Below are 27,456 nucleotides of genomic sequence, written 5' to 3'. Positions count from 1 at the left end.
TTTTTGGATTATCTGTGGGTTTTGGCTACGTGTGGTTTTAGTAGTATCACTGTACTTCTGTACTTCTATTTACTGTACTTCTATTCAAATTCATTTCTGTTGAGAAACTAATGTTGTTAGAATCAGGTATCGTGGAAAATTGAACATCAACATTTATTAATTTTTTTCTAGATTCACAGTAGTGAATGAGAGAATATTCTCTTCTATTGTTTTACAATATTTCTGCATTGTAAAGTGATTCTCTTCATTATATTGTGTATTAAGGTGTTTTAGGTTAGGTTATTCTGGGTGAATAATTATCGTAGGTGGGCATCCTGAAACAGAGAAAAATCTCCCTCTCCTACCCCCATATTCCATTTGGCGTCATTATATTGCCTTTACATCAATAAATCATATTTGAGTGCTTACTGTTTGAAGAGAACAGTACTAAGAGCTTGAGAGGGGACAATATAACACATTCCCTGATGACTAATATAGAAAATAGTTTGAGGAAGAGCACTTCTCTGCCATTTCTGGGGTCACCATCTTGGGGTGGTCCCATGTGGCTGCCATCTTTGGGAGGGGCCATGTCGTCACCCCTGCCAGACAGTTCTCTGGTAATGGAAATACCATTAGGCCTGGGAGTCAGAGGACCTGGTTCTAGATCCGGCTCCACCACTTGTTTGCTCTGGGACTTTGGGCAAGTCATTTAACCTCTCTGTGCCTCAGTTACTTCATCTGTAAAATGGGGATTAACACTACAAGCCCTATGTGGGTCAGGGTCTGTGTACAACCTGATTATGTTATATCTACCCCAGCTCTTAGTACAGTGCCTGGCACACAAATACCATTATTATTATTATTATTATTATTTATTATTGTTACTACTATTATTACAGCTTACTTTGTTTACCTTCTGAAGCCAGCCTTGCCTAAAGACATGTGTATTACATCACTGAAATACAGCAGGGTGAAAGTCTGTGACCCTGCCAAACTACATAATAATTCTCTTAGTATATACTTTGTGTCTTCCTCAGTGCATGTCTCTTAGAGTAATCCATTTTTTAAATTGCTTTCTCAGTGTTGATGCTATAGTGGGATAGCTCTGTTTTCATTTACCCTTTCCTATCCCATGTGTCATGTTTTAAGTATCTTCAGTTGATCCCATCTCTTGATCTTGAACCTGTATGAATTTGAATAGAATTGAAATAGAAATAGCAAACAAATGTATAAGCATGTTTACTTTTTCCTTCTTCTTCTCTTCCTTTTCCACTCTCTTCCCATGTGAAGCAACATGACTTTTACCACAAGCCTTGTTGATCAATACGGAAAAGCCCTATGATTAGACTTTCAATCACTCAAACCATCCTGGAGAATCTGAACATGTTCCCAATCTATCTTTGGTATTTTTTGAGTGCTTACTGTGTGCAAAGCACTGTACTAAGCACTTGGGAGAGTACAGTACAACAGAGCTGGTAGACACCAAGAGCTTATAAATTGACATTTAGAAAATTATAATATCCTATATTTCTGACCAGCCACCCTCACATAATGAGGAATCTAAGCAGATGGGTAAATTTTGATCCTGTTACTCAAGCTTGTCAATAATTTTGGAAGGTGTCGGAGTCTTTTATTTTAGATGCCGTATATGAATGACCATCCTAGCTATCAATATTATTTTGATGTTTCTTTATTTCGAATAGCTAGTCATTCAGATAATTGGATCTGTACTGTACTTCTATTCAAATTCATTTCTGTTGAGGAACTGATGTTGCTAAGGCATAAGCATTTCCCTCCCTCTTTACTGAGAAAACTTTCATGGCTTACTGGAAAGAGCACGGGCTTGAGAGTCAGAGGATATGGGTTCTAATCCTGACTCCGCCACTTGTCTGCTGTGTGACCTTGGGCAAGCCACTTAACTTCTCTGTGCCTCAGTTACCTCATCTGTAAAATGAGGTTTAAGACCCCCATTGTATCAACCCCAGTGGCCCCAGCGCTTAGAACTGTGCTTGGCACATAGTAAGCGCTTAACAAATACCATCATCATCATTATTATCATCATTACTTATGTCGGACCACTACTCTCTCCCTATTCAAAGCCCTACTAAAATCACAATTCCTCCAGGAGGCCTCCCCTGATCAGCCTCAGATATCCCTTTCATCCCCCCTTCCCCCACAACATTCATTTGTTCATTCAATTGTATTTATTGAGCACTTACTAACCTATAGGCTTGTTCCTCTCTCCCTAAGCCCTCAGGTACTCACCTCCTTACCCCTAGACCCTTATGCATATATCTCTAAATTCTGTTGCTTCCCCCTACCTGTAATTTGTTTTAGTGTGTGTCTCCCCCTACTAGAATTTGATCCCTTGGTGACAGGGATCATGCCTTCTAACTATTGGACTGTCCCAAGTGCTTAGTATAGTGCTCTGCACAGGGTAAGAGCTCAATGAGTACTGTTGATTGATTGAGTTATGGATTGTTTCTGTCACGTCTCTTATTTTTAAGCAGGTAATTAGGCTCAGGGATTATGCAGTTGGGAGGTTGTTTGGGGAAAAGAGTGCAGAGTTTTCTTTATATATGGCCAGGGCGGGGGGGAATAATAAGTGTCTGACACAGCCTATTTCGGTAAATTTCCAATAATGTTGCCTAGATCAGATTGTTCTGCCATAAAACTGACTAGCCAGCCTGCCAAGTTTCTTTTCCTTCTGACTCAACCCACTTAGGCCTTCTGTTTGTGTTCACAGATTTCTCTGCAAATCCTTGGTCTTGTTCTTCATTTCTTCATTAGATGAATGACTATCTTAAATGAACGGGAGAGTGCAAAAGTTCATCAACTGCTCCGTTGAATTTCAAAGATGAAATGTCTCTGTGCCTTAGTTTCCTCATCTATAAAATGGGGATAATATACCTTTCTCCCTCCTCCTGCTCCCTCCTACAGTCCTCCCTACCACTGTGAATCCTGCATGGAACAGGGACTGAGTCCAACCTGACTAACCGGTATCTACCCCAGTGCTTAGTACAGGGCTTGGCATATAGTAAAAGTTTAACACATAATTATTATCATCATCATTACTAATAAAATCAGTAATTCCACTCTAATTTAGAAAGTTACTACAATCATTTCCTCTTAATACTTACCTTACCACAGTATTACCACTCACTTCAAATTTTTGAATAATTAACGAGATGCATTTATCATTTTTGTTCATTATGTTTAGGCAGCATTTTGTTGCCCACAAAGCATATTCTAGGTGTTTTTTGCTTACATTACTAGTTGACTGTCTAGAACTTCTCCCTCAGAGACGGCCCAAAATATCTCTCTGTCTGCCTCTTTTTCCTCCTGTCTCACCCATAATTAAGGAAGTACAATAAGTAGCCCTGTACACTCAACCCGCAACAAACTCATATATTGAATAATGATCAATTCCTTGCAGTTAACATCTTTTTCTCTCAAGTTCACCTACTTAGAAAAATAAAAGTGAAGACCAGACCAAATATGTTTTTTTAAGAGAAGCTGTGTGACCAAAGTTGTTTAAGAAAAAAAAAAGAAAAAAAAGAAAAAGATTTGTATAGTGGAATGAAAAGCCAGTTGTTAATTTTTTACTAGAAATGTTTTTCTCCTTCATTGCATTTGAGTTCTACTTCTTAATCTTGGCTGTTTAGCTGACAGGTTAGCAATTTTTTGGGGGAAAAACAAACAAAACTTCAGCTCTATTGACCAGTCAAGGAATTGCATTTGGAAAAATCCACCCACTTTCTTGATCATTTGCCTGACTTTGCCTTTCCCTTCCCCTTCTTTTGGGGACATGGGGAGGGTTACACCCTTTCTGAATGTGACTGAGGAAGAAAAGGATGTACCCAAATTCATCCCAGCTTACTTGCTAACCGGACATGGGGGGGACGAAGGGGTGGTCCCAGTGGCTCCCCCAGGCCCTTCTAACTAGGGTCCAAGTGTGTGGGCTTCCAATCTTGCCTGCCTTTCAGAATCAGAGTAGTTGAAAAAAGGGGGTTTATGACCTAGGGCGGTTTCCATGCTGCTCTGACTTGCACGGGGAAACTGGTGCTCCAGACACTTTGGGAAACTGGTGCTGCTCTTTCCAGCAAAATTACCCTGGCACAGGTCCCGGAGCCCCGTCTCCTGGCTGCCCACCTAGCCTTCCTGGAATATTTTGGGTCCCACAGATGATCTGTCTGTCGATTTGACATTTGTCTACAGAGGCCAAAAACTATTTGGAGTGGTGATCGCTTTCTGTGAGCAATGTCTGATTTGAATTTGCAAAAAGATCCCCAGAACTGTCACTGTGAAACTAGAATGTCCTGAGGTGCTTTTTAAAAATCTTTTTTTCTTCATCTTGGTATCATTTTTATGCATATAGTTTAAGTTCGAGAATGTGGTCCCCCACATGACCTAGTGGAAAGATGAATGGGTGAGAGAGGGCCAGAGTTCTAGTCCTAGTTCTGCCCCTTGCCCTGCTGTGTGACCGTGGGCAAATCACTTAACCTCCCAGTGCTCCGGCTTCCTTATCTGTTAAATGGCTTCTGTTAGATACTCTTCCCTTTCTCTCAGGGATAGTGCAAGGACAGAAAGAAAAAGTAATGCAGTAGCACTTTAGAAAAATTGCATTATTCAAATTAAATTAATTAATCATCTTGATGCCTTTCCAGTTTTTCAGATGTTTTCCAAGTAGTTTTCTCTGGGGCCAGCACATTCACTTCTGGACATTCTCAGCTGTGGCTCTTAATAAGCTGAGCCCAAAACATTGAACCCCAAAGCATGTCCCTGTGTCTTCCTTCCCTGGGAGAAGGAGAATCAACTCTTGGGAGCCAGACATGTTGAGTGGTTCTCTAGGAGCTTCTCTAAAGTCAGCTGGCTTTTCTCTAGAGAGTTTTCAAAAGCACTAATAATAATAATTATGGTATTTATTAAGCACCTACAATGTGCCAAGCACTCTTCCAAGTACTAGGGTAGATAAAAGGTTATCAGTTTGAACACAGTCCCTGTTCCTCATGAGGCTCATGGTCTAGATAAGAGGGAATAGGATTACAGTCCCCATTTTACAGATGAGGTGGCATAGAGACTTGATGATGGTATTTGTTAAGCGCTTACTATGTGCCAAGCACTGTTCTAAACGCTGGGGTAGCTACAAGGTAATCAGGTTGTCCCATATGGGGCTCACAGTCTAAATTCCCATTTTACAGATGAGGGAACTGAGGCACAGAGAAGTTAAGTGACTTGCCCAAAGTCACACAGCAGACAAGTAGCAGAGGCGGGATTAGAACCCACGACCTCTGACTCCCAAGCCCGAGCGTTTTCCACTAAGCCACGCTGCTCCTCTTGCCCAAGGCCACCCAGCAGGCAAGTGCCAGCCAAACCCTTTCCTTTCCCTGGCTTTCCCATCGCTGTAGATGGCACCACCATCCTTCCTGTCTCACAAGCTTATAACCTTGGTGTTATCCTTGACTCCTCTCTCTTGTTCAGCCCATATATTCAATCCATCACTAAATCCTGTCTGTTTGACTTTCATAACATTGCTAAAATCCACCCTTCCTCTCCATCTAAACAGCTATCACGTTAATCCAGTCACTCATCCTGTCCCACCTTGATTACTCTATTAGCTTCTTGCTTCTCCTCACCCAACTCCATAGTTCACTCTGCTGCCTGGAGCATTTTCCTACAAAAACATTCAGACCATGTTTCCCCACTCCTCAAGAAACTCCAGTGGTTGCCCATCCACGTCCGCATCAAACAGAAACTCCTCACCATCGACTTTAAAGCCCTCAATCACCTTGCCCCCTCCTACCTCACCTCACTACTCTTCTACCCAGCTGACACACTTCACTCCTCTAATACTAACCTTTTCACTGTACCTCGATCTCATCTATTTCACCACTGACCTCTCGCCCACATCCTGCCTCTGGCCTGGAAATCCCTCCTTCCCTCATATCCTACAGATAATTACTCTTCCCACCTTCAAAGCCTTACTGAAAGCACATCTCCAAGAGACCTTCCCTGACTAAGCCCTCCTTTCCTCTTTTCCCACTCCCTTCTGCATCGCCCTGACTTTCTCCCTTTGTTCATCCTCTCCTAACAGTGCCACAGCACTTATGTACATATCTGCCATTTATTCATTTATATTAATGTTTGTCTCCCCCTCTAGACTGTGAGCCTATTGTGGGCAGGGAATGTGTCTGTTTATTTTTATTTTGTACTCTCCCAAGCACTTAGTACAGTGCTTTGCACATATTAAGTGCTTAATAAATACGATTGAATGAATGAATATAGTTCAGTTCCCTCACTGTCAGGTTGTTCTTTGCTGACCTGGGGACTGAGGGTGTTTTTTTTCCTATAGACCTGTGAAGAACTTAAATATATTTTGGGATTAAAAGCTTCACTTTCAGCCTACACAATTGTCCCTCGGTATTATGAGGAGATTGGTTAGAGATACCCCTTGCCAATGAAGTAAAACTGCAAATGCCACCTGCACCAGAGGCAGCTTTATTTAAAAGCACGAGAAAGTTTATCTGACAACCTGGACCAACTGGACTCTCGGGCTAGAGAGCTGGCTGGGTGGGCAGAAGCAGGGCTGCTGCTGCTAGTGACCAAAGGGCTGGCCGTGGGGCTGGGGTATATATGGGTATTGCATAGGGAAGACGGTGAACAGAAACATCTTCAAATGTCATATGACTGCTGTGGCATTTATTTCTCTCTTTCTCTAGGTATTGCAGAGCATCCTGGAAACAGAACGAGATTACGCTAAGGAGCTCCAGTCGCTTCTTGGGACATACTTAAGACCCCTACAGTCCAATGACAAGTAAGAGGTTTGAAACACTCACTGGGTAGAATGAAATAGTGCCAGTGTTAAGAATCGCTACTTATAACTTGTCAAATGGTTGGAGTAGCGACCCTCATGGATAGGAGACACAGAGTCGCATGTGACGTTGCACGTGTTAAACTGCATGTTACTGCGTCGTGTCATACCATGGAGAAGCAGCATGGCTCAGTGGAAAGAGCACGGGCTTTGGAGTCAGAGGTCATGGGTTTGAATCCCGGCTCTGCCACTTGTCAGCTGTGTGACTGTGGGCAAGTCACTTAACTTCTCTGTGCCTCAGTTCCCTCATCTGTAAAATGTGGATTAAGACTGTGAGCCCCACGTGGGACAACCTGATTCCCCTGCGTCCACCCCAGTGCTTAGAATAGTGCTCTGCACATAGTAAGCGCTTAACAAATACCATAAGGAACATTTTGGGGAGGTCTGCCCAATTTGGTCCAAGCCTAGACCGTTTCTCTGGCAATTCGATGACCCCTGGGTCGCCCTGATCATGGGTATTGATCCTGAGTCATGGGACTCGGCGACAGGAGCCAAGGCTGAGGAAAGCTGGGCGCTTAAAATAAAAATGCCAATCATGAAAATATCTAGCGTCACATCCAAACAATAGTATTTATGGGGTGCTTACTCTGTGAAGAACTCTGTACTAAGCATTTGGGGTAGTACCGTAGATGCAGTCTTTGCCCTCAAGTAGTTTACAATCTAGCAGAAGAAACAGACACTAAAATTACAAAAGTGGGGAGCAACAGAGTTTAAAGACATGGACAGACATGAGGGCTGAGGGAGGGTTGTAGGCGTGGATATTCAAGTAGAGCAGTAGTGAAGTGGTAGTGGAGGGGAAATAGGATGGGTAGATGGGTAGCTGTACCAGACAGTACAGGCCAGCTGGAAACCAGTTTATGTGGAATAAAACCAGAAAAATGACCACACAACCAATAATGGAGTCTTCCCTAGTAGTATTGTGATAGATTATTATGAGAAGCAGCATGGCCTAGTGTAACGAGCACGGGCCTGGGAGTCAGAGGACCTGGCTTCTAGTCATGAATCTGACACTTGTCTCCTGTGTGACCTTGGGCAAGTCACTTAACTTTCTGTGTCTCAGTTACTTCATCTGTAAAATAATTAAGATTAATGGCCCCTTGAGGGATTTGAACTGTGCCCAAGCTGATTAGCTTGTGTCTGCCTCAGCACTGAGCATGATGCCTGTTACATAGTATGCACATGACAAGTACTGTTAAAAAAAGAAGATAAGCAGGTTATCAAGTATAGATGGTTAGGTCACCAGAATGGTATAAGATGTTGCTCGGCACTTTGGCTTTCTGGATATAGCTGAATAAAGAATGGTCGAAAAGTTCTGTGTTTTTGCTGGTTTCAGCTTCATTTTGTAGATTTTTAAACAGCTGACTTTTTAATCACTAAAAATCAAGTGGAATCCTTGGTGGTCATTTTTCATTGGTCATTAAGCACGTGAACTGAAAAATATCCAAATTTTCTTTGAATCTAGTTGTCTAGGAAGAGCTCAGCAGAAGTAAAATGAGTAAGAACTGTTGGATTTTTACTATAGTGAATGAGTAAAGGTGGTGATTTGGAGAGACTCTTCTCAGAGAATAAAATGTGTAAACTATTGTAATATAAATCTGAGAACACAGTCAAACTCTTGTAACCTATGTTTTTTCTTTATCGTGATACACTTTATGTCCATTCAATTCATTAAAGACTATTCAGTCCATAATATTTACTGACCACCTACTGCATGAAGAGCAGTGAATTAAGCCCTGGTGGGGGGATACCATGAAGGAAAAATTAGAGTGGTACCTGACAGCCCTAAGAGGGGCTCATAGACTATCCTAGACTTAGACAAGTATGTATACCTCCTAAACAAAATGGAAAGTTTAGCAACTGTTTGGTTGCCAAGACTGATCAAATTCTCCAATCTGGATAATTCAGTCGAAAAGAAAAAGCCAGACCTTTTCCCTTAATTCAGTTCCTCCTTCACTTTCCACTTAACTTTGCTTAGCTATAGCTCTGATCACAGGAAGTTCAATCTGTTTTATTTCTCTTCCTCCACTCATAAAAATTTTAAAGTGTTTTCGTGGTCTTTGACCCAAGTGCTCCGTTGAGAAGTTTCAACTCAAAACTAACCATCTCCAGAAGAATGCCCCTTAAACTTACTGTCTGTGCTTCGCAAGGAATCTTGGGGAAATTCCCACGATGCTACGAAGGGATTTTCACAAATGGGTGTTTAGCAGCATTACTGCACTGTCAACATTATAATGGATCACAACAAAAAGTCTGCTCTGTGTTATGGAACTGTCTAGGGGACAAAGATTAAAGTTTATAGGGGGAGAAGTGGTGAGATTGAAAAAGAAGATTATAAAGTCTGTATAAGATTGAAAGAAGAGAGGAGTTATGTCTGAGAAACATTTGTGGGGGCTAAGAAAAAGGAAGGGAAAAGACTGAGGGCAGAAGAGGTGAGAGACATGAGTCAGGTTTGATTTACTGCCGAACAAAATTCTGAATGCATTTACAGTAGGAAGTTCTGTTTCTCCCTGCCCTCCTCTGTTCCTCTAGGCACTTAAATGACTGCAGTTGGGCAGACTGATTTTGTGATTGATGTTCTTCAGCTAGTGGGCATGGTGTCCACCCGAGCTTGAAGAGGTGAAAGTAGCCAAAAGTTAGGCCTTTGCTTCTGAGAGAAGGAAAGACAGCCAAACAGCTGGCGGATTTTATTTTTCATAGCCTGACTTAAGGTTTTTCACTGTGTGGTTCAGTCAACATAAATAGGAGCAGAAATGGGAACTCTGAGCACTTCTGGGGTTACTGGTAACATTTGTTTGAGTCTTCCATTTCTTGATGAGTCAGAAAAGCTACTCTCGCAGTAGGGAAATTAGGTTTGCTTCTGGTTGCCTTACTTTTTTTCGTTTAAGAGAAAAGACAGTGTGTCAGAGGATATGCCAGTAAAACTTGCTTTAAGGAGGACTCCTGGAAACATTCTTCCCCTCTGAATATGTGGAGTAAGAGAGCTCTGTGTTCCAGAATTTTCATCATCTACCTGTGCTTTGTGATTCTCCAAGTTGTGAAGTGAGTGAGGCCAGAATTGTTCTCTGGCCTTGCAAGTTGTGATCAGAGGCAGTGTTTGGTTGCTTTGGAAAGAACACATTAACAAACATAGAGCTGTACAGCTCCGCTAACTGAAATAATCCCCTAGTAAAAGGCCCACCTGAGTATTTGCAGGGGATTTGTCTAGTGAAACTAAGCTTTAATGTATTTTGGATTAGAAATTCAAAATACTCAAGTAATAAGCAGGAGGGGAAGCGTACTGCTTCTGGAATGATCCCTTGTAAAAGGTCAGATATAAGTTTCAACCACCCTGAAAAATTCAGCTTTGTGGCCCAATTTTTAGGAAAATGCTTGGCACATAAGTGCTGAACAAATTATATTATTATTATTATTATTTTAGATGCAGTAACACACTTGATTTGCTTCATGCTTTAAAATTTAAAATGAAACTTTCAATCATATTTGAGTACTTACTATGTGCAGAGCACTGTACTAAATGCTACACCAGTTTAAATACAATATAACAGAGTTGGTAGACACATTCCTTTGCCCACAATGAACTTACAGTCTAGTTCTCACTAGCATCCATGAAGCCAAGGTTGGATAATGTTTCCAGGAGATGGGGGTGCTCGACAGTGTCAAATGCAGATGAGAGATGGAGGAGGAATTAGATGGAGTAGCGGCCGTTAGTTTTGGCGAGAAGGAGATCATTTGTGACCTCTGAGAAGTAGATTTCTGTGGAGTGAAGGAGATGGAAGCCAGATTGGAGGGGGTCAAGGAGAGAATCGGAGGAGAGGAACTTGAGACAACTGGTGTAGACATCTCACTCAAGGAGTTTGGAGAGGAATGGTAGGAGGGAGCCCTGGGGTCAATGGAGGCCTTCCTTTTTTTTATTTTTAAGGACAGGGAGACATGAGCATGCTTGAAGGCAATGGGGGAAAAGCCATTTGTGAAGGAACATTAAAGATGGTCAAGAGGGAAGATGGGAGGGGACAAGTGCTTTGATAAGGTGTGAAGGGAGGGGTGGTCAGATTGGTATAGAGGGTGGATTTTGAGAGGAGGCAGGAGATCTCCTCTTGAGATACTGCTGGGAAAGATGGGAGAGTTGAAGAAGGGAGGGTCTGGAGAGGAACAGGGGTTATTTTGAACACCTTTTGAACTTGGAACACATTAATCTACTCAATCCTTTAGTTATCTCTACTTTCCCTAAGGGGGAAAAGAAGAAAGGAATTTAAATGACATGCTTAATAAAAGAAGTCAGTGCAGGACCACGGACTAGTCAAAAATATTGAGCCACCTACTAGGGATGAAGGAAGAAGACGTGGTGCTGGCTCTCAAATTTGTCATTGGATGAAGCTCTTGTTTCAGAGCCCCGTGGCCGGTCTGTTATTCAGCTGCTTCACGATAACAGATTGAAAGTTTCTCTCAAAAACTAATTATCAATTTGTTTCAGGTTAAGTCCTGTGGAGTTTACATCTTTACTGGGCAACTTTGAGGAAATAGGCACTTTTCAGCAAACACTGTGTCAGACCTTAGAAGAATGTGCAAAGTAAGTATCACAGGATGGTCCTTGTGCATCGTGTACTTTTTTTTTTAATTTGAACCAAAGTCTTAGGAAATGATTCCCTTAATCTTACTACGCCTATTGCTTTTCTGATTAATTTCCTTTGTCCCTTTTAAGACAGAATACAATAATGTTACGGAGATAAGGCACTAGGTGGCGGTATTTTAACTACAGAGAAATTGGAGTTGTTTTGGTTAGGTTCTGAACTTATGCACCGAGTCGTTTTGTAAAACTTCACATCAGTTAATTGAAATGAATCAGTTTGAGAAATCCTGGAAACTGTTATGACAATGGAGACACACTTTAGCAGTGTTCGGGTGTGATATTTTCTTTCTTAGCTTAAATGCTACGATAACAGTATTTTTTTAATGCAGATCCGTACTAGTCAATCTGATACCATTTCATTAGAATCACAAGAAAGTCAGAAAAAGAAAAGGGTCTATCATTACTTTAGTTCACATAGCTGGCTAGAGTGCTGGTGAGGCCTCTTTATGGTTTATTAGTTTTTGTACTGAAATTAATCACTGGGCAAATACAATTTCGTGTAGTTAGTGCCTACACAGTTTAATCAGTAGTTGAGCCTGTAGATAGTCATTTTTGCTTTATATGATTGGGCACACATTTTTTCCAGCAAAAAAAAGCAGTGGTTCTCTCTCTCATATTTTAAAAACAATTTTGGACGACCTACTTTGGATTTATTCCTGTGATTTTTGCAACCCATTGGCCATATTGTTAGGATCAAGTTTATATTTTGGCTTTATGTTTTGGTGGGCTTAAAGGCTTTGACACACTATCAACTCACTAGATAATCATTCTTCTTTTCTTTCTTATTCTTTCCAAATACTTCCTCTTTTTTAAAATGTATTTACAGAGTTCCAGAGAATCAGCAGAAAGTAGGAGGATGTTTGATGAACTTAATGCCCCAGTTTAAAAGTCTGTATCTGACTTACTGTGCTAATCATCCTTCAGCTGTCAATGTCCTCACACAACACAGGTAAATCATATTTCATATTAGTGAAAAAAAACACAACCAAAAACAAATTAAGTTGTGTCATTTTCCAAGACATTTAGTTGCTTCAAGATCTCTGCTTCATGAATTACATCTTCCAGTCAACTCTTGATTATCTGTGATAACATTTCAAGAAGTAGAAGGGTGAACAAAATCTAGATATTATAAAAACCTTGGCTAGCCATGTATTTCGGTTTCTGCCTCTCCTCCTGCCCTACCCCTCATGCCCATCAAATATTAGATTGGAACTTCTGAAAATTAGCCAAACTGACCAATCTGAGTTGCCTCTCTTGCCCTTTCAACTTTCTAGTGAAAGTGTTATTGAACAGTGAGATGGCCTGAAGGCAGGCAGCAAGAGAGAGCGGGAGAGAGATAATAAAGCCTGGGTAATCTCCACAAGAATAATTGGCTCATTAAGTAATTGGAATTGACTGTAGGTCAATGCCAGGCTCCCTCTGAAGACAAAGGGGGCTCTGTCACTTAGATTCATTATTCAGTGGCAGAGGGTGGGACAGGAAGCATAGCCCTTGAAACTTTTTAGCTTTTCTGTGCCAGAAAATCTGAACAGTGTGTTTGACCATTGAATGTTACCTTGGACTCATTTATTAGAAAGAGTTTGTGCTTCTCAGAAGTGATGCAGATGCACCCCACTTAAAGTTTCCCCCGTTCTGACACCTGAATTCTATCCTGTATTGGACTCAGATTCCCAATTCTGCCCAAGAACTGACCTAGCCATCCACAGCTACTCCAAAGTGAAGCATTTCTCATTCTAGTGTCACCGTGGCCGGGCCCACACGCTATTGTTGAGCCAACCGAACCAGCCCAAGAGCAGCTGGTGAAGACTGAGATAACTGTGGTATTTAAGTCCTTGCTAGGTGCCAAGAACTGTAACCAAGTGCTGGGGTAGACACAATATAAATGGATCACATAGGTCCTGGTCCCATATGAGCTCACAGTCTAAGCGATAAAAGGTGTCCCAGGACAGTAGGTGTTTTCTTGGTTTTCCAAACCACAGAGGACCAGGTCAAGGGGAGCTTCTGGGTAGCTACCTGTGGAAAGCTCTGTGGATTCTCTCGAGCAAAACTTGAAACTTCCATCATAGTCAAGAAAATTGTACCAATAGAAGAATATGTTGACTCAGGAGGCTGAAAGGCCATGAAAATGTGAAAGCAGGTGGAGGTTGGCTGCTAAACTGTTTGGTCAGAGGATTGATTGATTATTGTATTAAACACTGTGCCAAGCACTGGGGTATTTTCCAAGAGTCAGTTCATGAAATGTCCCTTTACCACAAGGGGCTCACTATCTAAAAGAAGCAGGGATAAGTTGAAAATAGTGGAAGTTCTTAAGAAAAATCCAATTTAGAACTGAAGAGCAATATATGGGAAAACAGGTTCTTGTTAGTGGGACCTCCAGGAGCCTCACCGCTCTGGGCCGCAGCCCCTGGATGAATGACTTAGCCTCCCCAAAACCATTTCATTTGGGGAGATGGTCTGTTTGTTGAGGGCTCCTCTCCTGCCGGGGGCAGTATTGGTCCCCATGGTGATGGTATGGAGCTGGACTTTGCTCAGACCCAAAGGCGGTCCTGACACTAGCAGTGGTGACTTAGCAGTCTTTGGAAACACACTTTTTTTTATTAGTCTCAGAAGGTACTACTAACAAAATAATGTATTCAAGCTATAATATGCTCACAGGTAAGATCACTGCTCAGATCATCTGTTGCTTAAGGCATCTGAAATGTGAGGCAGTGGAGGCTGGAGGGGGAAACATGGCAGTCTCATAGCAATAAAATGACTCTATGGCCCTTAAAATTTCAGAGATAATAATTTAAGGGGTTTTTAGGGCACTTTAAAAAAATTAAGTGGTATTTAAGTGCTCACTATGTGCCAGGCACTGTATTAAGAGCTGGGGTAAGCATAGTCTAGGTTGGACCGAGTCCATGTCCCACACAGGGCTTTGAGCTCTTATGTGGGGCTAAGTACTGTACTAATCGCCGGTGTAAATACAAGCTCATCAGGTTGGACTCAGTCCATGTTCCACATAGGGCTTTAGGCTCTTAAATTGTGCCAAGCATTGTATTAAGTGCTGGGATAAATTTAGGCAATCCAGTTGGATATCCCTTTACAACATGGGACTCACAATCTAAGGGGGAAGTAGAATTTAATTTCCATTTTGCAGATGAGGTAACTCAGGCACAGAGAAGTTGGGTGACTTGCCCACAGTTACATGGTAGTGGCATAGCCAGAATTAGAACCCAGGTCCTCTGACTCCTGGGCTCATGCTCTTTCCTCTAGGCCATGCTGCTTCCCTAAAGGTGAGACTTTAAAATCACTTTCTGTTTTTCTATCAGAAGTTTCAGTTTGCTGAATGAAATAGTAATAATAGTAAAAAATCACTTTGAATGGTGAAGCACTTATACTAATAGGGAAGAATAAAGAGTCGTGGTTTCATATAAAGTCCCTGGCTTAGAGGGGGCTCTCAGTGTTAAAGAGGAAGAACTAGCAACCACCTAGAAAAAGAGAAAACAAAGAAATCAAGCTAAAGGAAGCACATTTAAAATGACAATAATAGTGAAAGTAGAAGTTTACTCTTGGCTGGAGGGGATGGTTTTTGGCCTCCTTGATGTTTTATGGCTCTAGAGTGCCAAACCTTTCATTCATTCAGTCGTATTTATTGAGCGCTTACTGTGTGTAGAGCACAAAATAACAATAAACAGACACATTCCCTGCCTACAACAAGCTTACAGTCTAGACATTTTCGGTCCATCCTTCTCTCCTGCAAGGTGGGGGAGTGGGGAGGAGCAAGGCTTCTTCAGTAGTGGGTGGTGGTCACCAGATCTCTCCTCAGCAGACCCTCCGAGCGCTTGGGGAGGGAAAGCTTGGGATTCCTTGGTGCTTCTGCCCAGTCTCTGCTCTGTGGGGGACTGGCTTTGTCTTCTGTAGCATCTGGTGGGTGGACGGGGGCTGCCGATGACATGGAAGCCGGTAGCAGTGGCTCCATATAACATTAACATTTAGACTTAGAAAAGTAATTTAATGGGAGGTGTAACTTTGGAAACCATGTTTCAAGACCAGTGTAGCCTAATTGGATTAGAGCCTTGGATCAGGACCACTATGTTATTGACACTTTAGGCAGCTTCAACCCTAGAACAGTCATCTTTTGACTCTTGGGGCTAATGAGTGTAGAGTGGGGAGACCAAGCTGCAGCTAATTATTAAAATAATAGTAACAACACTTATTACTATTAACATGGTATTTATTAAGCTGTATGGGCTAAGCGCTGGAATAGATTCAAGGTTATGAGATCAGATCAAGTTCTTATTGCATATAAGGCTCATGGTTTATGTTATCCTCATTTAGCTGATGAAGGAACTGAGTCCCAGAGAAGGTAAATTCCTTGCCCAAGGTCACACAGCAGGCCAGGGGAGGAGCTGAGGCTTGAACCTGGTGCTCCAGAAACCCAGTCCTGTGTCTTTCCACTAGGCTACACTGCTTCCACTTGCAACTTCCAAGCAGCTCTGGTTCTTGGAGAACACATTTTATGACTTCAGTTGAGTGCACGGCATTATACCGAATGCTTGGGAGAGTACAGTAAAACAGTTGGAAGACATGTTCCCTCCCCACAAGGAATTTACAGTGTAGAAGAGGACACAGACATTCATATAAACTACAGATATGAACATAAGCGCTCTGAGACTGAGGGAGGGATGAATAAAAGGTGAAAATCCAAGTTCAAGGGTGACGCAGAAGGGAGTGGGAGAGGAGGAAATGAGCGCTTAGTTGGAGAAGGCCGCTTGCATGGGTTATGCTTTTAATAAGGCTTTGAGCAAGTTCCAGACTGAGGCCTCCTCAGCAGGTGATCCATCACTCCTATTGCAGTTGATCCTCCCAGCTTGGTCTGACTTTGGCAGCAGTGACCAGGTTAGATGGAGGCCCAAGTCACCACTGCTTTGAGCACTCCTTTTCCAGCTTCCTGGGCCATCTGGGTCTTGTGACTCTCAATTTCTAGTGTGATCATATGCACTTTCCAGGTTCAGGATAATAATAACAATGTTAAGTGCTTACTATGTGCCAGGCACTGCACTAAGCACTGGCATGGATTTAGACTGTGAGCCCGTCTTTGGGTAGGAATTGTCTCTATCTGTTGCCGAATTGTACATTCCAAGTGTTTAGTAAGTGCTCAATAAATACTATTGAATGAATGAAATTGGGTTGGACACAGTCCCGGTCCCACCTGGGCCTCACAGTCTCAATCCCCATTTTACAGATGAGGAAACTGCGGCACAGAGAAGTGAAGTGACTTGCCCAAGATCATACAGCAAACAATGGCAGAGCAGGAATTAGAACCCATGACCTCCTGACTCCCAGGCCTGTGAGCTATCCACTATGGCATCTGTCCTCAACTTCTGCCCTCTCCCCACTGTAGAGTATGGTATAGCTTGGTTGCTTGAAGTCTGCAGATCATTCAAAATCTATTTTGGTCTAAAGTTTCAGCAGTCGTACTCCCCAACCTCTACAAAATTGTTGATGAGAAAACCAAGCTGGCTAATTGGAATTCCCTCTATGGAGTAAGAATGGATAGGATGAGGAATAAGGAGAACAAGCAAAAAGTTTTGGCTGGCCCACAAGCTGGATAATCAATCTCTGGGTAATCAAGAGCCAGCTGGATTTGAGCTGAAATTTTTCCTACACCCCTAAAAAACAGCAAAACTGACGAGGGCATGGGAAAAGTGAGTTCATGAGGCTGATCTATCCTAATCTTTGAATTTCAGAGAGAGATTGAGTTGTAAAATGTTGGGCTCTGCAATTTGGTAGAACTTTATTCTTCCATGCTTACCCTTCCTTAATTACAAGTGCCAAGATTTAATTTCTTCTCTCAAGCCTATAGGTGGAATGATTATATCAGAAATACTTGCAAAAAATTAAAATGGCTAAGGTCTCAGAATGTTAGTGAAACTCTGCTCTTCAGTCTGTCAGTGATACTCTAGGTTCCATTGCAGAATGCTGTCTTACCTTCTGAGAGGAATTGAGAGAAAGTAGCAGATGCCGCATCTATACTCTGAGTTTACAGATTTAATAATGTGCTATCATAGTAGGCTTTTTTGAAATAAATTAGAGATACAGGAGTGAAGCATTTAACTGGGAAACTCAATATCTGATTTTATATTCGTGAGTTTCTATTCATTGTATTTGTTATAATTTGTAACTCCATTTTACTCCATTTTTCATGAAGAAAATGTGAATTTGAGTAGTAATAATCAGGCTAGGAAATTTTGAAGATGTAGGAATACCAAAAGGTAATGTTGAGAAATTCTCTGTCTTTATAGTGATGATCTGGAAAAATTTATGGAGACTCAAGGGGCAGCCAATCCAGGGATTCTGATTTTAACTACAAGTCTCAGCAAGCCATTCATGAGACTAGAAAAATATGTTACTCTCCTCCAAGAACTGGAACGACACATGGAGGTAAGGAAAGGATGGCAACCACCTGAGAGACTGTACATTTGCAAAATTAGGAGTGATTAATGTATATGGACCAAAGCAGCCTCCCCCTATATCTCTGCAAATTTTAATGATGATCTACCAGTCCACAGATTTTTTTTTGCCACCACTCTGCCCTTACTCCAGCCCATATTACACAGAAGGGTAATATAGCAGACTCCCGATTTTCAGGTTCTCTCATTGTGGATTACCTCGGCAACTCAGGATGTTTCTTTCCTCCAGGCTTCTAAGTGGCTTCTTCTGCCCAACAACTGTCTTCAAGTACATTCGGACCCACGCATACTAACGAATATTCAATTTCTTTTAATTTGCTCTCTGAATCCAGAGGCCAGACTCAGTTGTCTTCAGACTTCTCATTGTAAACTGGAGCCATTCTCTAGATGTAGCTGCTTGTATGTAGTGCCTTTCCTTATGCAGGGGAAACCCACAGTGCTTTTCCCAGATGCCTGAATCTTGCAGAGATTTGAGAGCAGAAGGGAAAATTACTGGGAGAGAGTAGAAAAGAGGGATTTTTGAAGTGTTCTCTATTTTCAGCTATTAACCCTCCTCCCCAAATAACTGAGTGTCTATTGTTAATATAGATGCCTAAATGTCCACATATTATACATGCTACAAAGCAAGTAACCTTCTTCAGAGCTGGGCAGACCTGTTGTGTATTAGGTTTTCGCCTACCAAAATGACTTTTTTTAATGGTATTAAGTGCTTACTATGTGCTTACACATGGAGCTCACAGTCTTAGTCCCCATTTTACAGATGAGGGAACTGAGGCACAGAGAGTGAAGTGACTTGTCCAAGGTCACACAGCACACAAGTGGCAAAGCCAGGATTGGAATCCAGGTCCTTCTGACTCCTAGGCCACACTGCTTCCCCAAACTGTTCAAATGGAAAAGTTTAGTGATTCTATCAATATAACAAAAATACACAGGGAAAAAAATATCTTCAAACTAAATGTAGTACCAAACAACCATTATAGTATGCCTTTGAGAGCAAGGAATTTTACAAAGCAAGTTGTATACTATTTAAAGAACAATGAAAAGCTTTGGGCTTGCCAGGTGACTGACATACTGAAAGCCTCGATGGCTCAAATGTCTTTGTTAAAGCTTGATTTCCCAGCTCAAGGCAGTAAATATTGCACACACAGAGATGCAGACAGTAGAAAAGGGATAGCCAGTGAGAGAGGCCAAACAAGAGAGGCCAAGCAAAGGACAACAGATGGGAAAAGCAGAATCCATCACTCTTACTGGCCTGGCCCATTTTATTCACTTGGTTATTTGCTCGTGTATCATTCTTACAGATTCTGAAAGTATCTTTTGAAATGAGATCGCTTGGGAGTCTTCAAACTAGATATTCTCCCCAGGTTCTTTTTGATGTCATGTAAAATCCTAGTGTGAAAATGTGACGGGAAGGAATAGTGGATTTTGTATATATTTCACCTGCCTCTTCCCTTCTAGAATCTCCTAAAGCAACAGTCAGACCCCTGCCAATTTGAACATGGGCCTAGAGTGAAAAAGTCATGTCCAATCCCCGATTAGATTGTAAGCCCATCATTGGGCAGGGATTGTCTCTATCTGTTGCCGAATTGTACATTCCAAGCGCTTAGTGCGGTGCTCTGCACATTGTAAGTGCTCAATAAATACTACTGAATGAATGAATGAATGATTGACTGACTGACTGCTCATCAGTACCTCCAACCAATAGTGGGAAGAGGTTCAAGAAAGAAGGTAAAATTCACGAGTTAGCCTAGTGCCTCTGCTACAAAAGTTTGTTTGGAAGAGGTGATTGTGGCCCAAATTGGATGATTCTATGGGCTTTGTTTCTCCACCTATAACCTCTACCCATAACCCTGGATAACTGGGAGGTCAAGGCAGCAAGATAAAAACATTTTGCCAGGAGCTTTTACGGACGAGCTCCCACCTCTCCTGGCAGCTTCCTGGTCATGCTGTTCCAGCAGTTGTCTCAGCAGTCATGTGCTTGCCAGTTTATTTGCTTGACCCTAATTTATATTCATTCATTAGTATTGATGGAGTGCCTGCTGTGTGCAGAGCACGGTAGTAAGGACTTGGGAGAGTACAGTTAAAAAAGAAAACATGAATCTTCCGTCTTTAGGGGGACTAGACAAATTGTTGAGAACAAGTGGGAAGACGGGGAAAAATACAGATCACCTGATACTGCAAGGGGACAAAACAGTAAGAGCCCTGCTCTGTGGAAACTTCTGTCTTCCTCCCTACCTTTTTACATTTGGGGAAGCAACTGTCGTATTTGCTTCCTCCATCCGAATCTACCTGTTTCCAAACTCCCTTTTGTTAAGGCTGTAACCAGGCGGGCCGCACCTGGGCTGTTGAAATCAGCAAAGGAATCCATTGAGTTCTAAAATTCTTTTTCCAACTGCAGCTGTTTGCCTAGCGTGGACCTGACCTTAGAGATACTATATTCAGAAACGTTTCCTCTGCTGCTTCCTGTCAGATGCGCAGCTTCCCGGCTCTGTAAGATTGACTGCCGTTAAGTCTGGACTCCCAGCGTAGCACCCAGGATTCCCTCGGATAGTTCTAACCAATCTCTCTCTCTCTCTCTCTCTCTAGTCACCTGCATATTTAGATTTGCAGACCATGTAGTTGTCACTAGGACAGTTTTAAGGCCTATGTTTTAATGCTTATGATTTGGTTGGAGAGGGGTGGGGGGAAGACCCTGATGGGGTTGCAGTTTACCCTAGTTGCTCTTCCTGTTGTCTGGGGAAAAGTTTTGAGGTTTGAAAAAGTTTGGTTAACTTTCAAGAAAAAAGTTGTTCATTTCTTGGTGTCGGTGAGGGCTGCAAGCTTAGATTCTGAGAGAAACCACATTCTCAGGGTATTTTTGACTTGGCCGAAACCTCAAGGCAATAGAGAACTAGTGAGAGGAAGCAGGCTGAAAGATTTCAGTTAAGGTTTGCTTAAGGATCTGACCTCGGGATGCCTTTCCAAACCCTGAGCCAGTTCGCTAAATGGCTTGAGGACTGCCCATCCCCAGTTATTGTGAAAAGCCAGAAACAGCTTCAGTTTCTGATACGCAAGTATCGTTCAGGAGGGTGGCACCCTTAATGGTGAATGACACATTCACCTCTGGGCTAAAAAAAAAAAAAAAGTCTACTCCAAAGTCAGGGCCCCCTGTCTCTAACCATGCTTAACCTCGTGTTCCGTTCCCCCATACTCCCTTTTCGCACCTCAGTCAGCAGTCCTTGTCATCCCTTCCCGACAGCCACAGAACATCAACTTTTTTTTAAAAAGGTATTTGTTAAGTCCTTACTATGTGCCAGGCACTGTACTAAGCACTGGGGTAGGTACAAGCTAATCAAGTTGAACACAGTCCCTGTGCCACGTGGGGCTCAAAGTCTTTTCCCCATTTTACAAATAAGGTAAGCGAGGCACAGAGAGGTTAAGTGAATTTCCCAAGGTCACACAGCAGACAAGTCACAGAGTCACAATTAGAATCCACGTCATCTGACTCCCAGGCCTGGGTTCTATCCACTAGGCCATATTGCTCCTGTTCTTGGTCTTTCCCTGGGGCAGACACCATCTCTCTTTCCTGGTGTTTAACATGACAGCTGCAGTGGAAATCATGGCTTCTGGTAGTTAGTTCTGCCAATTCTGACTAGTGAACTTTAGTCTAAAACAACCCTCCCCCACTCTTTTTTTTGGTAAAGTGTAGCGGAGAGGGGCCATAGAAACAACTGGGTTGGCGGGGGCTGGTGGGACATATATTGAGTTTCCAAACTCCTGGTGTGGTCGAATCTTAAACATTAAATGTAGGAGATTTCTCAATGTGAACCACTAATCCCTCCTGCCACAAATCCCAGCTCCTGTTGAGTCTGTAGCATCGGGACCTGAGCATGCTCCCTATCTAGGAGCCGTATTCCTTTTCTCCCAGAAATGAGGCCTTATCCCTTATGGTGAGGAGACTAAGTAAATGATGTGGAAAACCACTTCGTGTTTTTCTCATCAGAGGAGAATGTTAAATGCTTAGTGCAGTACATTGCACATAGTAAGCACTCAATAAGTACCATCTATTGATGCATGATTCTAGGGGCTAGAACTGTTTACAATATCTCAGGTGTTTTTCTCTTTACTAGGAGGCTCATCCAGACCACCAAGATATTCTGAAAGCTGTTACATCATTCAAGGCTCTCGTGGTAGGTGATGGTATTGAAATAGATTGCTTCAGTTTGGTGCTAGGCTGCTAAGAGTGCATCAAACATGACACTTCGCTATCTATGGATAAATGGCCTTCGTGTTGTTGGTGCTGTACTTTATGGGCACTCTAAAAAGCACGCATACCTCTCTAAGCATGTGAACCTCACCGTATAAATTTGGATTTTAAATATCTGCGGCATAAAGTACAGAAATGTGTAGGTGGGGGGTTTCCTTTACCTCTTGGCCTTCTCATCATTGTGCTTACCTAAAGTTCTTTGCAACTCATGATTCATGATAAGAGCCCTGAACAGTAGATTGTAGTATTAGAATAAGTGTTGGATTAATGTATTCTCTGCAAGTGAAAGATAGTCCCACATCAGTTATCAAGAAGAGAGAAGGGTTGATAAGACTTCTTTTAAAAAATTTACTGAATTCAGTGACTTTTGTATGGTATCTGTTAACTGCTTACTATGTCTCAAGCACTATTCTATGCTCTGGAGTAGATACTTCTTACTGTGCAGGGAGGGAGAAGAGGTATTGATTGCACATTTTGAAGTTGAGAATATTAAGACTCAGAGAATAATAATAATAATAATAATGTTGGTATTTATTAAGCGCTTACTATGTGCCGAGCACTGTTCTAAGCGCTGGGGTAGACACAGGGGAATCGGGTTGTCCCACGTGGGGCTCACAGTCTTAATCCCCATTTTACAGATGAGGGAACTGAGGCACAGAGAAGTTAAGTGACTTGCCCACAGTCACACAGCCGACAAGTGGCAGAGCTGGGATTCGAACTCATGAGCCCTGACTCCAAAGCCCGTGCTCTTTCCACTGAGCCACGCTGCACTTACCCAAGTTCATACAGCAGACAAGTGGAGGAGCTGGGATTAGAACACAGGTCCTTTTGGCTCCCAGCCCTGTGCTTTATCCACCAGGCCACACTGCTTCCCTATTTGTAATTGGTTTCTTTGAATGTTATTTAATTTTATTTAAGTTGACTGTCTAACCCAGTAGTACAGTGCAATTTCACTGTTTGGCAGTGATTCAATAGTATTTATTGAGTGCTTACTATGTGCGGAGCCTGTACTAAGCGCTTGGAATGTACAAATCGGTAACAGAGACAGTCCCTGCCTTTTGACGGGCTTACAGTGATCTAAAGTGGGGAGAGAAACTTACAGCTTGTGCCTGTGTACTCAGTAGTCAGTCTTCAGTACAAGGTCATTTTCATTATTTCTATCTTTGTGACGTGTAACTGTGCAAACTCAAACACAGGAAGATTGAAGGAGATGCAGTGTCTCCCGTAGTAGTAAGAAAATTTGAGTATCCTGTAGGTGCAGTTCACTGTGCTAATTTACCTGGGAAGTACCAAGAGAAGTAGTGACATGTTCCTGCCCACAAGAAGCTTACACTCATAGAAGTTCGAAGCCGGGTGCAGGTTAGGACTCCCAGCCGCTGCCGTTTCTAATCAGTGGCTCAGTGCTCTGGACCGTTCAGCACCTGGGGTCGTTTATATCTCTGTGTTACTTTGAGCCGAAACGACTTCACGTTCCATTTCTGTGCTGGTAGTCCACTTTCATTATGATTCTGATTTCATTCAATATTACTTATTGAGCGCTTACTTTGTGCACAGCACTGTACTAAGTGCTTGGAATATACAATTCGGCAACAGATAGAGACAATCCCTGCCCAATAACGGCTCACAGTCAAAATAATAATATTTATTTATTTATTTATGCATGTTAATAGATGTGAACTCATTATGGGCAGGAACTGTGTTGTTGCATTGCATTCTCCCAAGCGCTTAGTACAGTGCTTTGCACACTGTAAGCGCTCACTAAATACGATTGAATGAATGAATGAATCCTTCCACACATCCGATTTGTGGTTTACAGAAAGGTGGCAGTTTTCTAAATTGGTTTGGGTAATTAGGGTGGCCCAGCTGACTGGTCTCCTCCCATATGGTCCAGCTCTAAGATGCTACAGAGTAGCCACTTCCCATCCGCACCAGCCTCTCCCGCCAGATACCTTTTCCCCATTTTTATCAACAGCAGCAGAAAATTGTCCTTCATTGATCTTTGCTTTGCAGGCACAGTGTCAGGAGCTGAGAAAGAGGAAACAACTGGAATTGCAGATCCTTTCTGAATCTATTCAGGGATGGGAAGGAGAAGATATAAAAACTATGGGAAACGTAATCTTTATGTCACAAGTGATGGTGCAGTGTGGAGCCAGTGAGGTAGGATACTTTGAAATTCCAAACATTATTCCCTCTTTTATTGTTCTCCCATTAGGGATAAATGTAAAAAAGAGACCTTTATTACACTATCAATCAGTCAGAGATATTCATTGAGTGCTTACTGTATGTAGAAAACTGCAATAAGTGCTTGGGAGAGTACAATACATCAAAGTCAGTAGACACAATCTCTGCCCCCAAGAAGCTTAAAGACTAGAGGAGGAAACAGACATTAAAATGAAGTACAGATATGTAATAATAATAATAATCATTGTATTTGTTAAGCACTTACTATGTGCCAAGCACTGTTCTAAACGCTGGGGTAGATACAAGCTTATCAGGTTGTCCCATGTGGGGCTCACACTTTTAATCCCCATTTTACAGAAGAGGTAACTGAGGCGCAGAGAAGTTAAGTGACTTGCCCAGGGTCACACAGCAGACAACTGGCGGAGCTGGGATTAGAACCCACATCCTCTGACTCCCAAGCCCATGCTCTTTCCACTAAGCCACGCTGCTCCTCACAAGTGTTGTGGGGCCAAGAGTGGGGTGAATAGCAAATGCTTAAAGGGTGAAGATCCAAGAGCATAGGTGATAAAGAAGGGAGAGGGCAGGAATAGGGGAAATGAGGGCTTAGTCGGGAAAGACCTCTTAGAGAAGGTGTAACTTTAGGAGGGCTTTTAAGGTGGGGAGTGAGGTGGTCTGTCAGATGTGAAACAGGAAGGAGTTCCAGGCCAGAGGGAGGATGTGGGCCGGTGATGAGACAGATGAGAGAGATTGAGAGAGATGGGAGAGTAGGTTGGTGATTAGAGGTGCAATTGAATGTCAGGACTATGTTTCACACCCACAAATAATTGCACACATCTGTTCAGAAGTTCCCAAGAGCCCTAGTGAGTGGTTTTGTATATATGTATATATTTATAATTCTATTTATATTGATGCCTGTTTACTTGTTTTGATGTCTGTCTCTCTGTCCTTCTCTCCCACCCCCTAATACTATAAGTCCATTGTGGGAAGGGATTGTCTCTCTTTATTGCTGTATTGTACTTTCCAAGTGTTTAGTACAGTGCTCTGTACATAGTAAGCGCTCAATAAATACGATTGAATGAATGATTTACCTTAACATTTGTCTTTGAAAGGAGACTAGCTTGCAGAAGCCCCAATGTTTGGATTAAATGTTTATTTCGTAGCACAGGTCTGTTTGATTTTTGATCTGTAGTGGGTTAACTTTCTACTCAAAATTGGTTTTTGCAAAACAATTCATTTTCCAGCACCTGGAAACTAATATCAAGTCCTACTGAGCCACGGGGTCTAGTGGGCTGCCTATGAGACAGTTCTGCATTAGCAGACTGCTACTGTAGCCTGCAGCTCTCTGTTTAAATAAATGCAGGATGGAGAGGTCATATGGTGCTCTGAAACCCAGGCAGTCATGAGGTGAGATGATTCCTACCCCATAAAAACCAGTGCTTCAGGGTGGAAAAGTAATGTATCCCTCCATTCAACCTTATTCACAACTCCCTGGGGCTTCTTTCCTTTGTCCCCTGAATCTATAAGTAACCCCACTGGTGAGGAGAAAGGGAGGGAGAGAAACAGAGACCCACTTATCCATAGGCGGTATTCTTTCTCTCTCCCTCCCGCCCGTGCCAGCGTCGGCCCCAAACACTTCTCACTCTTCACCTCTTCTTTAAACTGGCTAAACTTTTGGCAGCCATCAGGAATGGTTCTAGACTGTAAGCTTGTGGTGGGCAGGGAATGTGTCTGCTAATTCCATTCTGTCATACTCGCCCAAGTATACTCTCCAAGCTCTGCGCATAGTGAGCACTCAAATACGATTGTTTGATCGAACACGGAAGGGCACACTCACCTATCAATCCTGCCTCTGTACTGTCCTGCTTAACTTTTCATTTCCCTTCCTTCCCCAAACGTAGTAGCTTTCTTTCTGAGCCTAGTAAAAAAGCAAAGGGAAGAGGGAAACAATTCACCGCCGCTAATGCTCGGGGCTCACTCTCCGAGCATAGGGTCCAGCGCCTTGATTGGGTTGCTTTATGTGGCATATTGGTTCAAAGTTATTGCAGAGCACTTAATATAGCACTTGGGGAAGTACAATAGGAGGAATCTTTTAGTTTGAACTGTTAGAAAGCACATTCCAGGTGCAAAGTTTTTCTCAGTGTTTTAAAGAACGTCTGCCATATTCTTACATTTAGAATCATTCTTGTTTCCTTTTTCACTTTAGGAGAAAGAAGAGAGGTATTTTATGTTATTTTCAAATGTTTTGCTAATGTTGTCTGCAAGTCCTCGGATGAGCGGCTTCATCTACCAGGCAAGTAGATTTCACTTAAAGCTAAGTGCTATATTCAGAAAGAAACTATATTCAGCTACAATTTCCCTGCTTGCCTGAAACTTCTCTGTTGTGGTGTCAACCCCCTCCACAGCCAGGAAGCACAGAATTTCAAATATGCCATCTTACACACCACAAATGCACTCCCCCTTCCTAATTGTTCAACAGTTTCCAAAAGGCTTTAATCAGAGAACTTTTACTGTAATTGCTTTGCCCTGAATGTTGGCTGTTCTCCCTGTAAAATGAATTGGATATTGGGAAATAAGAGTTTCCAGTCAATTAAGGAGGCACTGTAGCGCTGCATCACTAAGTACTAAGAAAACATAAATATGGGGTTTTCCTCTGATTTTTAAAAGTATCTTTCATGGCACATAAATAGGTTTCCCAAGCCATGCGTATCTGGAGTTTGATCACCCTCTTTGAAATGTATCATTCTGAAATCTTTGTGAAGCCTCAGAAGCACTGAGTAATCCAAGACCAGCCCTTCCCTCACGCTGCCTGATCAGGCTCACAGTTTCTTTGCAGCACTCCCCCTTCAGTTTCCCAGCCTCATGGTGCTGTGAATAAACATCCAGAGTGGGAGCCTCAGCCTCACTGAGGTTTAGTGTTGTGTCAGCAAGACACCGCCCTTTTCCTATAAGAGCATGATGCCTTGTGTGGCCTAGTGGAAAAAACATGGGCCTGGGAGTCAGAAGACCTGGGTTCTAATCTTGGCTCCGCCACTTATCTGCTGTGTGACCTTGGGAAAGTCACTTCTCTGCACTTCAGTTGCTTCATCTGTAAAATGGA

The 27,456-nt window shown here is 42.4% G+C and overlaps 1 protein-coding gene across 3 annotated transcripts in view; it reads left to right on the top strand.

The window, feature by feature from the left end:
* ARHGEF6 (Rac/Cdc42 guanine nucleotide exchange factor 6) overlaps positions 1 to 27,456 on the top strand; it is an 84,510-nt gene that overhangs the window by 41,918 nt on the left and 15,136 nt on the right. For all 3 annotated transcript variants that reach the window (XM_029067667.2, XM_007666016.4, XM_029067668.2), the window contains 7 exons: positions 6,699 to 6,793; positions 11,322 to 11,417; positions 12,304 to 12,426; positions 17,765 to 17,903; positions 22,042 to 22,101; positions 24,189 to 24,335; positions 26,563 to 26,649. In XM_029067667.2, coding sequence (XP_028923500.1) covers positions 6,699 to 6,793; positions 11,322 to 11,417; positions 12,304 to 12,426; positions 17,765 to 17,903; positions 22,042 to 22,101; positions 24,189 to 24,335; positions 26,563 to 26,649 — 747 coding nt within the window. The remainder of the gene's footprint in view (positions 1 to 6,698; positions 6,794 to 11,321; positions 11,418 to 12,303; positions 12,427 to 17,764; positions 17,904 to 22,041; positions 22,102 to 24,188; positions 24,336 to 26,562; positions 26,650 to 27,456) is intronic.

Source organism: Ornithorhynchus anatinus, chromosome 6 (genome assembly GCF_004115215.2).
Source record: "Ornithorhynchus anatinus isolate Pmale09 chromosome 6, mOrnAna1.pri.v4, whole genome shotgun sequence".
Taxonomy (NCBI): domain Eukaryota; kingdom Metazoa; phylum Chordata; class Mammalia; order Monotremata; family Ornithorhynchidae; genus Ornithorhynchus; species Ornithorhynchus anatinus.
This window is presented reverse-complemented; position numbering and strand designations above follow the sequence as displayed.